At 33.3% G+C, this 12,783-nt stretch overlaps 3 protein-coding genes across 4 annotated transcripts; 2 read left to right on the forward strand and 1 right to left on the reverse strand.

The window, feature by feature from the left end:
• Positions 1-275: 275 nt before the first annotated feature.
• Positions 276-1,201, forward strand: LOC105226348 (low molecular weight phosphotyrosine protein phosphatase 1). The gene is made up of 3 exons (XM_011205186.4): positions 276-432; positions 498-850; positions 935-1,201. The coding sequence occupies exons 1-3, from the start codon at positions 402-404 to the stop codon at positions 1,025-1,027; spliced, it is 477 nt and encodes a 158-aa protein (XP_011203488.1). The 5' UTR covers positions 276-401; the 3' UTR covers positions 1,028-1,201.
• A 7-nt stretch (positions 1,202-1,208) lies between these two features.
• Positions 1,209-2,567, forward strand: LOC105226349 (uncharacterized). Of its 2 annotated transcripts, XM_011205189.4 has the most exons (5): positions 1,358-1,609; positions 1,699-1,768; positions 1,823-2,004; positions 2,068-2,241; positions 2,310-2,567. In XM_011205189.4, exons 2-5 carry the CDS (start codon positions 1,735-1,737, stop codon positions 2,397-2,399), a joined length of 480 nt encoding a protein of 159 aa, XP_011203491.2. In that variant the 5' UTR covers positions 1,358-1,609; positions 1,699-1,734; the 3' UTR covers positions 2,400-2,567. The 2 variants fall into 2 exon arrangements, with proteins under 2 accessions (XP_049303788.1, XP_011203491.2); XM_049447831.1 differs by lacking the exons at positions 1,358-1,609; positions 1,699-1,768 and adding an exon at positions 1,209-1,344.
• Positions 2,474-9,521, reverse strand: LOC125776288 (adenosine deaminase 2-like). Its single transcript, XM_049447830.1, has 8 exons — positions 9,338-9,521; positions 4,866-4,950; positions 4,691-4,807; positions 3,856-4,353; positions 3,627-3,796; positions 3,321-3,505; positions 3,102-3,238; positions 2,474-3,042 (listed from the first exon to the last, which is right to left on the reverse strand). The coding sequence occupies exons 2-8, from the start codon at positions 4,936-4,938 to the stop codon at positions 2,579-2,581; spliced, it is 1,644 nt and encodes a 547-aa protein (XP_049303787.1). The 5' UTR covers positions 4,939-4,950; positions 9,338-9,521; the 3' UTR covers positions 2,474-2,578.
• Between the last annotated feature and the right edge of the window lie 3,262 nt (positions 9,522-12,783).

The raw sequence follows: 12,783 nt of genomic DNA on the forward strand, positions 1-12,783 counted from the left end.
TGGCTAATGCGTTTCAAGCACCTATGGTAGCATGCAGTATACGATGCTTCTAACCTAACCTAAAATCATAATACGAATTTGAATTAATACGTGCGTTGGACTTACGAGTCTTCATAATATACATTTAAAATATTTATAAAACAACTTAATTTGTTTTGAACGAGCATCGACAGTTTCCGCCATTTCCGTTTTTCAATTTCCTCTTCGTTCCATCTTCATTCACATTTTGTTAACTAACGCGCTGTTATTGTTGCGTGACGTAAGAGAACTCGTAACTAACGTCAGAATCATATGTTTTGCCAACAAATGTCAAAAAACACTTCAATAAATAAATTCGAGCAGATTTGTGTAGTTTACATTTTCAAGGGCAACAGCTTAATTATTTATAAAATAGCGGCAAAATGGTTAAGAAAATTCTTATGATCTGCTTAGGCAAGTGTATAATTTGTTTTACAACAATTATGGAATTTTAAAACAATAATATCAATTTATTTTAGGTAATATTTGCCGATCGCCTATTGCCGAGGGTGTTATGATTGAAACAATCGAGAATGAAGGTGTATCCGCGGATTGGAAAGTTGATTCAGCAGCCATAGGTAGTTGGCATGTTGGCAATCCTCCTGATCATCGTGCATTAAAGATAATGAAGAATCATAATATAAACTATAAGAATAAAGCACGCCAAATCAAAAAGGATGATTTTCTGCAATTTGACTACATTTTCGGAATGGATGAAGAGAATATGAGCGACCTGCGCAGGCTGGCACCACCAAATGCGAAGGCAAAATTATTATTGTTGGGAGATTTTGGTTTACAGAAAAGCGATCGTATTATTGAGGATCCTTACTATGTGAGTAGAAAACGTGCTTAACTCAGCCACATGTACAAATGTATACATACTTATATGTACAATTTACTTGTGTTGAATTTCTAGCAAAGAGGTGATGCTGGCTTTGAGAAGGCTTATCAGCAGTGTGTTGTTGCTTGTGCTGCGTTTTTGAAAGAAGCTGCTGCGGGAAAGGTTTGAGGAGAGAGTGGCAAAGCACGCATTCCAGAATTACTTGTTAAATTAGTAAAAGTAAAATGTATAAGAAACATGTTGTGAAACACAAAATCAGCTGATGTACGTAAGTGATAAATTAAAAGAGGCACAAATACATGAACAAACGTGAAATAAAAACATAAGTTTTTTTAAAAAGAACAGACATCGACAAATTTTGCTTTTCTGCCAAATTTATGTACTACAGAGAAAGCATAGTGAAATCAAATTGTGTAAATCAACAAATTTCTTTTGTGCCAAAATATGTACCATAAAGGATACATAGTGAAGCCAATTTGTGTAAGGTAAGGCGATGTGTGTAGTAAACAAATGGATTTGTTGCAATCTTTCACTGCATTTGCATATTAAAATATTAATGTGCACTGCAATAATACGCTGTTAACATGTCTTATCAGCTTTACAAACAATTAAAGAATAACCTTTTATCAACAAATTTAGATATATTTTGATGCTGAACACCCCACTGTAACATCTGAATTTTTCTATTTTTAACGTCAAATTTAAATAAATAAAAAAACAAAGAGAATCAAAAATTGCAAAATTTCTTATGTAAGCTCTTGTATTTTGATGCAAATTAATTAGAGTAAATATGAAAGTAATTGTTTTTACTAAATACTAAATAATCACGTTCTAAATAGCTTTAAATTTGAAGTTTATTTAAAAGTCCAACAAATATGAAACCTCTAAAAATCCTATTCGTTTGCATTGGTAAGTAGATAGTGAAGAATTTTAAAGAATTGATAAGCCATTATAAATATGCAGGTAACACGTGTCGCTCACCAATGGCGGAAAGCGTAATGAAGCACTGGCTGGAGGAGTATGATCTCAACTGGAAGGTTGACAGTGCTGGCTTGAGAACGTGGAATGTTGGACGTAAGCCGAATGAACGCTGTATAAAGGTACTGGAAGAGAATGGTTTAACAACGGATCATGTCGGTAGACAAGTACGAATGCTCTCCAACTCCAGTTTTTACATTTTGTTTTAATAATTGGCATTCGCTGTACAGATTTCAACAATGGACTTTTACAATTATGACTACATACTTGCCATGGATGAACATAATTTGCACGAGCTACAAACGCTTGCCAAAGACCCGAGTCAAGAACGATGTGCAAAAATCGAACTGCTCGGAAAGTACATTGATCGGCCGGAAGATCAAATCATACGTGATCCATATTTTGTGAGTGCAAACGTTTAATTAACTTTAAATTTTCAGTGAAATAATCAAAATACTAACGAAATTTTCAGAGCAACTCAATGGGTGGCTTCCGTTGCGCGTTTTTACAAATAACTGAAAGCTGTCAAAATTTCATAGCCGCACACATGTATACCGATTAGAGCTACTAAGAAAACAAAAAATAGAAAAAATTTGATAACTTAATATAAGTTGTGTGAAAAATTATACTCATAAATTTCATGTAAAAAATTGTAAATCGCACGTGCTATAATTTATTTTATATCACTAAACAAGAATTAAATATAAATGTATGATGTTTATAACTATAACTATTACTATTTCAAACAACTTCACCACGTATAACACGGTCCAAAAAGACATTCCAGTCATATTGCAACTGCGCATACGCAGCCTCTTTCTCTGCATCACCCATCGCTGAATATTTTATCGAGTTCCATACCAAACTCTTCAATGTCTTCAAACCAGCATTGCTCGGTGCGAAACTCATAATCGCATAGTAGAAGTCATAGCTCAAACCTTTGGCATCCCAAAAGCCAGGATCATCATTCGTAATCACTATTGGTATATTATCGGACATAAAGTAGCCACCGGGATGATTGCGCAAGTCCCAAACTAAGTTCAAAACCTGATTGGACAGCGGACTAACTTCCAGCGCAATATCTCGTTCTTTAACAGCCTTACTGAGTAAAGGGTGTTTCATAAGTGAGTAACCATGTCCAATGCGTGTGGTGTTGAGTAGTATGGCATCAACCAAATTCAAATCCACCGATGTGCCTAACCAATCTGTGAAAATTAAAGAATCATTATGTGATTTACTCGCAGTTTTTTCTATAAATACTTACTTGTTTCGCCTGCATGGAAAAAATACTTTGCGCTTTTCGGTAGATCCTGCAAAATAGACACAAATGCCTGCAATGACTTGCCTTGGTCCTCCTGGCCGATCAAATCGAAACCAATAATGAAATCGGGATAGCGTTCACTGTAAAAAAAAGTTTACTTTTGATTAGTATAATGTTAGAGGCAAGAGAGAGAGAGGGAGAGAGAGTTTTATAGCCACGCACTGGAAGTCCTTGAATGTTTGGAAAGCTTTGAATATTTGAATTTGGTCTGAACCGCGATGCGCCACATAAATAACTTTCAAACCGTAGAAACCAAGATGTGTTTGCTTAAATTCTTCCACTAGAGCCATAAGCAACTCGGCTGCTTCATACTCGTTTGCTACTACGGTGCCGTTGTCGCCATACAGCTAAAATAGTTGTGGAAATAAATTGAAGTGTTAATAAGGTAAGAAACTTAAAAGTTTATGAAGAGTCGTTAGATATAATAATATTGGTTTTAATTATAGCTAACTTTGAGGTTAAACTTACTGGCTTAAATTTCATACGCAACTCTGCGTACATTATGTTATCCTCGTACATTTCCTCCATCAGCTGCCAGTGGAAGGTGCGGAAAACGGGTTCGTACCCAACCGTATCACTCACCGTGTCGAATATGTCTTCGAAACGTCGCCACACCTTGTTCTGTTCACTGAACTCAACTGCAAGTGGAACAAAATCATAAGCATAACATGAAAATACCGCATTTTGGACGACTTACGTTCCGGCAGTCGCGAATATAAGCTCAGCTTGGACTGCAAAAATCGGTCGTACCGATTCTTCGACAATGTACGTTTACGCTCCTCCTCTACCACGTAATATTTCGAGCGACATCCATGCTTCTGTGCATTCTCACGAAAACTGAGCACCACAGTACCACGCGCCGTGTGACATTTCAAGAGACCAGGCGTGTAAGTCAAGTTCTTAATCAACCAATCGCCGGAGACAGCCGGTGTGCGATGTACATGCAAAATGGCGCCTTTCGGCATGGCCTGTATGAACTTGAACACGTTACTCTGTTCGATGAGTGGCTTCGCTTTGAAGAAATGCAGCGCCGGCGCATGCTCATGCGGATGTTCCATGCCATAGGTGAGCTCCATCAGCTTGTGACGCATGAAAATTTGATGTACTTGTAATTCATTTTCGTCGAGTTGCAAATGCCCACCGGTAAGTAGCAGTTGCTCCGCCTCGATCATTTTTTCACGCTGCTGTGCATATTCTGCGTGGTCAAAAAAATTTGTATGTATTTTATATGCAAGTTATATATACATATGTATGTTTGTACACAAGTGTTTGGAAGTATTAAAAAATTGCTTTAATAACAGTGGCTCTCAAACTGTTAGCAGTTAATATTGTTTGAATGAATTTCCGTTTTCCTTTTATGGAAAGTTTGAGAGGAGCCGTTATACTATACATACATAATTGCCATGGAATCTGATCAGTTAGCTATTTAGAAGAAATGTGAATCATTCTATACACAAATACGTATGTACGTACCCACATATTATAACATTTAATGATTCGCAATTTAAAATTTAATATGGTGCGGTACTCACTTAATATGTTCGGCTCGTCGTATAGCCGATCGGCCGGCAGAGGCTTTTCATACAAAATGCCACTCACCTCAGGCTGTGGCGCAATTATCTCTTGTGGCGGAGTTGCAACACGGGCATCTAAATTTAATTTTTTCGGTAAAAGTATTTCACAATTAATTATATGTAATAAAATTACCGCAAAGTGGAGAAATATGTAACAGCAGCGGTACATAAAATAGAACAGCTAACGTGTATGTCCAGGTAGGCATTTTGAGATCAGACTAAAAACGAAAATTAGTAAAGTAAAATTTAAAACAAATATTTCGAAAAAACAAATATTTTTTTTTAATATGTTATAAAATTCATAATTATAACAAATTTAATTTTGAAGAAAGATAAAATGTTTTTCCATAATCCATTAGGCCAATAATTTTAACTAAACAGACCAAAAAACTTGCGCTGCGAATATCACTAATGTGGATCTGGAACAGTATAAGTACGCGTTATCAGCAAAAAATAAAATGTAATTGAAAACTGAAAATATGAATAATATCAATGCAAAGCAGCTACAGACGCATACGTCTTAGGAGCCAATCTCTGACCTTTCTGGATAAACCTGGAGAGAATTAATCTCAAGGTTAGAAGATTTTAACAGTTATAATTTTGTTGAATAATTCTAGAATTCAAATTTAAAATTAAAAAACCTGCGTACATGTATGTAAGTACGTGCATGTGTATGTGTATATACGTGTTCCTATGTAACATCTAACCTTGACTAATAGCGAACCCATGTAAAAGGTTAATTAAACCTTGCGTTCTAAATATTCGCACTTGGTTTAGAAACTGGTTAATGCACAATTAAAAAAAAGTCGGTTATCACCAATATTAATTGCTCATATTACAGGCGCGTAATGATATGCGTATATAATGTTTTTATGACATCGGAATTGTTCGCATTTGCATGAACCTCGCTTAAGTAATGCGCACTCAGTAGATGCTCATAATGTCTAACCAAAAAAACAAGAAGCAAAATCAGAAAAAGACTCAACGGTCACTCAACTTCATAAATAGATGCATTTAATATTATTTTTTCTTTTATTTTTCCGTTTTTGACATAGTACGAGTATTCGAAATTGTTTTGGAAATAATGAATTAATTTAGCGTAAACGTAAAAATATTTAGAAACAGGTCGGCAAAATAAACGAATGGTCCAAGTAGATAAGTGTGTCCATGAATGCTAATTTGCTGCGAATAAAATAAAAATTCAAATAATTAATTTCAAAAAAAAAAAAAAAATAGTAACAATAATAAGACGTGTGAATTAATAAATTAGTATAATATCAATTCGTATCGTATAATTATACTTCTTGCACCCCGTTTAGGCTAGATCAAAGGAATTACGCTAGATAAAATATTTGTTGACGCGTGTATGAATACCTCTCTACCTTATGTAAGACATTATTTAATATTTTGTTTATAATATTACTATAAATTCCGTTTGTATATCCACTTTTGTGTTATTTTTACTACCAACATATCATATGATATATAATCACATCACATATAAGATGCTCAATGGCAGTTTAAAATAAAAATATTGCTGCGTGAATGCATGAAATCCTCATAATTTGAGTCCGAGATCACATGTCTCATCATTCGGATCTACAAGTGCCTGATTTATATACAGTTCGCATTACATCACGTCTATCGTCTTACATCACATTGCAAAATACTATTATATTACATTTACAAAAAAGTCATACCATTCACATCTCTGAGTAGTCACATCACAACTATAATAAGTCACATCACATCACACCATTTCACATCTCAACTACATATAATAAGAAGTCACAACTATAATAAGACATCACAACCATAATAAGTCACATGATATCACAACCTTTCACATCACTACTATAATAAGTCACATCACATCACACCATTTCACATCACTACTATAATAAGTCACATCATATCACAACATTTCACATCACAACTATAATAAGTCACATCATTTCACAACATTTCACATCACTACTTTAATAAGTAACATCAATTCATCCCATTTCACATCACATCATAACTTAACAACATCAACTTATGACTTTTTACATCATATATGACAATATTAGTAAGGTGCATTGTGGAACAACATATGACAAGATAGTTGCACGAGTTCAATCTAAATTCTATTTTAATGCAAATTTTCACATCACATTCTCTTAAGTCATGTCAAATCACATCCTATTGTTGTATAAATATTACTTAAAAATCAAATCACTTCCCAAACCATCACATTTATTCTACTCATAACATCTGATCACATCACAGCCAAATAAACCAAATACACTTGTTTTTCGAATACTTCACACTTCGTTAATCACGTCACATGATGATCACTACAAGCCAGCAAATTTGTCATTTACACCACAGCGTTTTTTTTTTTTTTGTTAATATGCTCTCTTTTTCTGTTTTTATAAAAAAAAATTTAACTTGCCTTTCTTACATTTTTTAAGCATAGAAAAGAGAGGCTTTAGTCTAATTTTTTTCGGGACATTTGCATATAATTTTGAGGGTATTGTGCTTATTTTTAAGCAAAAGTTCAAGTGCAAATGTTTCTGGCGAATAGAATAATGTATGTATATGCATATATTAAAGACAAATTAAGCTTCTTAGTTAATTATTTACGCAACGCAAAAGCAAATTTTTTTTAACAAAAATCTATTGAAAAATTTTGAAGTACTTTTATATACATACATATATTGGGTTGTCAAAAAAGTCTTGCGGTATTTTCGCTAGTTGGCGCTGAAAGCTTGTAGTTCTAGTTTTATTCGTCGCATCGGGTCATGCTATACCTTTTTGGAAAGCTCATTTCACGCGCTAACACGTGTTTGATTGATTGTCGTTTCTTTTAAGTCGTTCGTGAGTTATAGCGTCGCAAACATGGAGCAAAATAAAGAGAAAATACGGCATATTTTACAGTACTACTACGATAAAGGCAAAAATGCATCTCAAGCCGCCAATAAAATTTGTGCAGTTTATGGACCCGATACAGTTTCCATCACCACCGCACAACGATGGTTTCAACGTTTTCGTACTGGTGTAGAGGTGGTCGAAGATGCGCCACGCTCCGGAAGGCCTGTCGTCGAAAATTGCGATAAAATCACTGAATTGGTCGAAAGAGACCGGCATAGTAGAAAAAAATATAAAAAAAATATAAAAAAATAAAAATAAAAATAAATAAAATTCAATAAAAATGCCGCAAGACTTTTTTGACAAGCCAATATGTATGTACAAATGTTCTTGAATTTGAAAAAAATTTAAAACAATTCATAGTGAAATTATAAAATTATAATGATGTAGTAAATTTTTGTAATATATTACCACGTAGCGCCCGTAACGGTAGTGATGTGTTTAATTCGTTTTAATTATTTTACAGCGTTGAAATTATTTTTAATGGCAACTAAATGGGGATTTACAAGGTGCAAAGCAAAATTTGTTGAATCAAAGGTAAAATATTAATTTTTTTGTCCTTGAAGCTTTAAGAAGCTATAATAACGTTACAGAATTAAAAAAATTAATATATTTTTAATTATTAGTGGACTCACAATTACTTTGGTACACACTCATACATACATTGTTTTGAAAAAAAAAAACTTAAAATGCAGATATGTATAATTAGTCAGAAATATATTATATATAAAATAGCTTACAAATGTATCTGTATGAATATAATTTTTTTATATAAAATCCATCCTTTTCTCTATTTGATCATAAAGTACAGCTTCCGACTCTACGTTGGTGGTTTGAAAATTTTCATTAGAATAACAAATAAATATTAACTAAAATTTAAAAATATGGAAAAACATATTTTAACCAAGAATTCTAAAAAAATTTTATACAAAAATAATAACTTACTTGTTCTAAAAATTAAAAAAACGGAATTTTGAAAAAAAAATATTTTTTCTAAGCCATTAATTTTGTAAAAAAAAAAACAATAATAATTTTGTTGTACAAAAAAATTTAAAAAAATGTAATGTAATCTTTATGTGCTAAATTATTGTTACAAATTTCTAATATGTATTTAAAACTTTATAAAATACAGCTTCCGGCTCTACGGTGTTGAAAAATTCCCTTAGAAAAACAAACAAATACTAACTTAAATATAAAAATATGGAAAAACATAATTAGCCAGAAATTCTAAAAAAATAATTATTTTTGTAAACCATTAATTAAAATAAAATAATTTTGTTGTACCAAAAATTAAAAAAACAAAATTTAAGCCATAAATTTTATAAAACAAGTAATAATTTTGTTACAAAAAATTAAAAAATATATATTTATTAAAAAAAATTGTGTTTTTATAAACGAAATTATTCTTACTAATTTCTATTATTTGTCTTTTCATACATTTTTGTTTCCATTAAAGCATATTTTTTCGAAATATTTGCCGTAACTAATATTACTTTCAGAATTATTTAGCACACGCTATTAAAAACTGGAAAAAATTGATAATATATATAGTTTAACATCAATTTTGTCTCATTTTATTTTATTTTTTTTCATACTTGAAACTAAAATATTTGTGAATACCCCCAATAACTCCACATATTGCGCAATTAAATACAGTGCACTTTTAAAGCCGTTATTATAAAGCTTACACACCTGTTTACCACTTTAAAGCTTAATTCCAGACACGCAATAATGCAACTTCCAAATTTTTTTTATACAAATTACACAATTTTCAAATAAAAGTTCAATACAATTGATTTTGCTGTTGTCGCTTTCAACTAAGCTGCGCTAAATAACGGTCTGGTGTCGGCAATTGCCGTTTTTAAACTGAAAAGAAGAACCGCAGGCCTCATTGTTTCGTTTCAATGTAAATTGCTCACAGTCGTTCAATACATTCGCAATATTTCGGGCCATTTCGAAAATGTAAAGCATTTTGTGCCTTTTGTTCTTGAATGCGATATTTCGCTTTGAATTATTCGTAGAACCGTCCACAGATATACAGACAAACAGTTAGACAGAGCCTGTTTACATTTACATATCAGCATTGTCAATTTCATGTTTACATTTGTAAGCTGGTGTGTGTGTGTATGTGTATGAAATTCATACTATGAACTTGAATAACTGTAAATATTGTCAAAACCTTGAAAATAATATTTTTCGTTTTTACCGACATTGGTCTACACAATAATGGCTAATTCACATTATATTTACATTAGAGTGGGTTGATTTATAGAGCACCAAAAAACGTAAAATCGTGTATGGGAGAAATGTTTTGTGGATTATTCTGAACAACCTTGCTTAATAAACTAAGGGTCTAAAACAGGTTTCGAGCCAGTGATTTTTGAGGCGAAGTTTATAAAATCTGAATAGTTGTATGGAAGGTATTTGATATAGTTGTCCGATCTGGCTGATTTCGACAAATGATCAATATAAAATCAAAATGCACCTACGTACTAAATTTCATTCGGATATCTCAAAAACTGACTATTTTTCGTCATTTATAATCCCTAAAAATCGCTGGCTCGAAACCAGTTTAGTCCTATAGTCTTAGGCAAAGTTGTTCAGAATGATACGCATGTAGAACATTTCCTGCGTACGCAATTTTTCCGTTTTTTAGCTCCCTATAAGTTGACCCGCTCTAATGTACATAAGTATCACTTTCCTCGCTTTACTTGACAGTTCATAGTGACAGTGAAAGGAATGTGTGAGTAAGTGTAATAGTTTTGATTTTTCACAACGGCTGTCGGTGTCATCAGCCACATCGGTTCATAATGATATCCCTTTAACATTTCAGCTTCAGCTTTTCGTATGTATATTTGTCGGCAAATTTTGATTATGTGTAGGTGTGAAATATCCTCAAAAGCTCAGTTGTTGTTATAAAACCTAATTTGGAAAAAGTCGGTTTAAACGTTAACTTCGGCTCACCGAAGCTATAATACCCTTCACAGGTTAACAGGTAAGTTTATGTGAGCACTATATGCTATATTGACGTATCCGACCGATTTGAACAATATATTCGTAAATTGTATCATTGCTTTAAATTTTATTTAGCTAATAAAATGATTTCAATACAAAGACTGGTTTTCAGATGATCAGTATATATGACAGCTATAGTCTTCTGATAATGACGGTTCTGAAAAATGAGCGCCTTCTTGAGGAGAAAATGACGTGTGAAAAATGTCAGATCTATACAGACTATTTCGATATGTACATACATATATATTTTATAGGGTCTAAGACATTTCCTTTTGAGTGTTATAAACTTCGTGGCAAACTTATTATACTCTTAAAGCCTGTTCAGGTTATAACTAAAAATACAAAGTATGGTTATGTGATGTGCCAAGTATGTAAAGGGGTTTCCAAAACGACTCTACAAAAGTAGACCGATAGGGACAGCAAACGACGCCTTATTTTTCCCGCTCTTTTGACATTTCTCTTCAGTATTTTTTTTATCATGGAAAGCTATATGTTGCAACAACGGGTCGAAGTTATTAAAATTTACTACCGAATTTCGAAGTCCAATTTATGGTCGTCATAATCGTTCTGTCAGATCAACAATTGAGCGTCTAGTAGAAAAATTTTATCCACAGGCACATGGCAAAATGTTTCCGTGCCAGTAAAACAAAGAAGTGCCCGTTGTGTCGAAAATAATAATGCCGCAGCGGATCAATTGAGGAAGACCCAAATCAGTCTCTCACACGTCGTTCTCAAGCGTCGATCATGTGGTGAAAATTAAGGTTTGGTGCGGTTTATGGACCGGCGGCGTGATGATCAAGACTGCCACGTTGCTGTGGATGCCGTTCAATGATAACCGAATATTTTTAGCCCGAATTGGATAGTACGCACTCGGACAATATATGGTTCCAACAGGACGGCACCACAAGCGACACAGCGTATGTTACAATCGATTTATTGAAAACCAAGTTTGGTGTACGTGTTTTCTCTCGAAATGGCCCAGTCAATGAGCGCCTCAGTCGTGCAAATTGACGCAGTTACCATAGACTATTTCCTGTGGGGCTACGTCAAGTCTATGGTCTACGCCAATAAGCCAGCGACGATTGACGAACTTCGTACGAATATCGAACGGGAAATTGGAGAAGTATTGCCCGATTTATGCTTGAAAACCGTCTAAAATTGGGTCCAGCGTCTGAACTTTTGCAAGCGTGCCCGTCGTAGCCATGCAAAAATAATCGAGTTCTCTACATAATGCCATCGAATGTACTTCCACAGAAATAAGGAATTTCATTGATATCCCACACCGTTTTTGTTTTATTTAAAAACTTTTGTAGCGCTCTTATTGAAAGCCCCGTTACTTGTATTTATGAGTATGCAATGCTTGTACTGGTATGTGTATATACAATAATTTGGTACTTACTTAGTATATTCGGATCTTCGTACAAGCGATCGGCTGGCAGAGACTTCTCATATAAAATTGCACTCACCTCAGGCTGCGGCGCCATTATCTCTTTCGGCGGAGTTGCAACAAGGGCTTCTAAATTTCAAACTTCTTCGATGAAAAGTATTTAACAATTAAATAAACATATGTAATTCCGAAAAGTGGAGAAATATGTAACAGCAGTGGTGCACAAAATATAACAGCTGGCATATATGGCCAGAAAAGAAAATTTTAAAATAAAATTTAATACAAATTTATAAAAAAAAATTTATTTTTACAAATATATTATTCATAGTGAAAGCAAGTTTCACTTTGAAAAAAAGCAAAAATGTTATTCAATAATCCATAAGCCAATAGAGAATAGAATCGCCAATAACTTTATCTAAGCAACACAAACAAAAACTGTCTCTACGAATATTACTAAACTGGATCTACGAACAGTGTAAGTGTCCGTCGTCAGCAAAAAATGAAAAGTAATCAAATGCTGAAAATATCAATAAGATGAAGCTACAAACACATACGTCTTAGGATAAGTCAATCTCTGACCTTTCTGGATATAACAGGAGAGAATTAATCTCAAGGTTACAAAATTTTAACACTCATAATATTGTTGAATAATTATAGAATTCTAATTAAAAATTGCGTACATGTAAGAACATGCATGCGAGTGTATATATACGGGTTCCTGTGTAACATCTAACCT

The sequence above is a fragment of the Bactrocera dorsalis genome, chromosome 2 (assembly GCF_023373825.1).
Source record: "Bactrocera dorsalis isolate Fly_Bdor chromosome 2, ASM2337382v1, whole genome shotgun sequence".
Classification (NCBI taxonomy): Eukaryota; Metazoa; Arthropoda; class Insecta; order Diptera; family Tephritidae; genus Bactrocera; species Bactrocera dorsalis.

Excerpts from the sequence above, each read along its gene's own strand:
- LOC105226348 (XM_011205186.4), top strand. The coding sequence starts at position 402 with ATGGTTAAGAAAATTCTTATGATCTGCTTAG. Across the intron at positions 433-497 it reads AATTCTTATGATCTGCTTAG|GTAATATTTGCCGATCGCCT; the intron begins GCAAGTGTATAA and ends AATTTATTTTAG. Across the intron at positions 851-934 it reads TTATTGAGGATCCTTACTAT|CAAAGAGGTGATGCTGGCTT; the intron begins GTGAGTAGAAAA and ends TTGAATTTCTAG.
- LOC125776288 (XM_049447830.1), bottom strand. The coding sequence starts at position 4,938 with ATGCCTACCTGGACATACACGTTAGCTGTTCTATTTTATGTACCGCTG. Across the intron at positions 3,506-3,626 it reads TGCGTATGAAATTTAAGCCA|CTGTATGGCGACAACGGCAC; the intron begins GTAAGTTTAACC and ends CAACTATTTTAG. Across the intron at positions 3,239-3,320 it reads CAAACATTCAAGGACTTCCA|TGAACGCTATCCCGATTTCA; the intron begins GTGCGTGGCTAT and ends TTTTTTTTACAG.
- LOC105226349 (XM_011205189.4), top strand. The coding sequence starts at position 1,735 with ATGAAACCTCTAAAAATCCTATTCGTTTGCATTG. Across the intron at positions 2,005-2,067 it reads CGGATCATGTCGGTAGACAA|ATTTCAACAATGGACTTTTA; the intron begins GTACGAATGCTC and ends TTCGCTGTACAG. Across the intron at positions 2,242-2,309 it reads TCATACGTGATCCATATTTT|AGCAACTCAATGGGTGGCTT; the intron begins GTGAGTGCAAAC and ends CGAAATTTTCAG.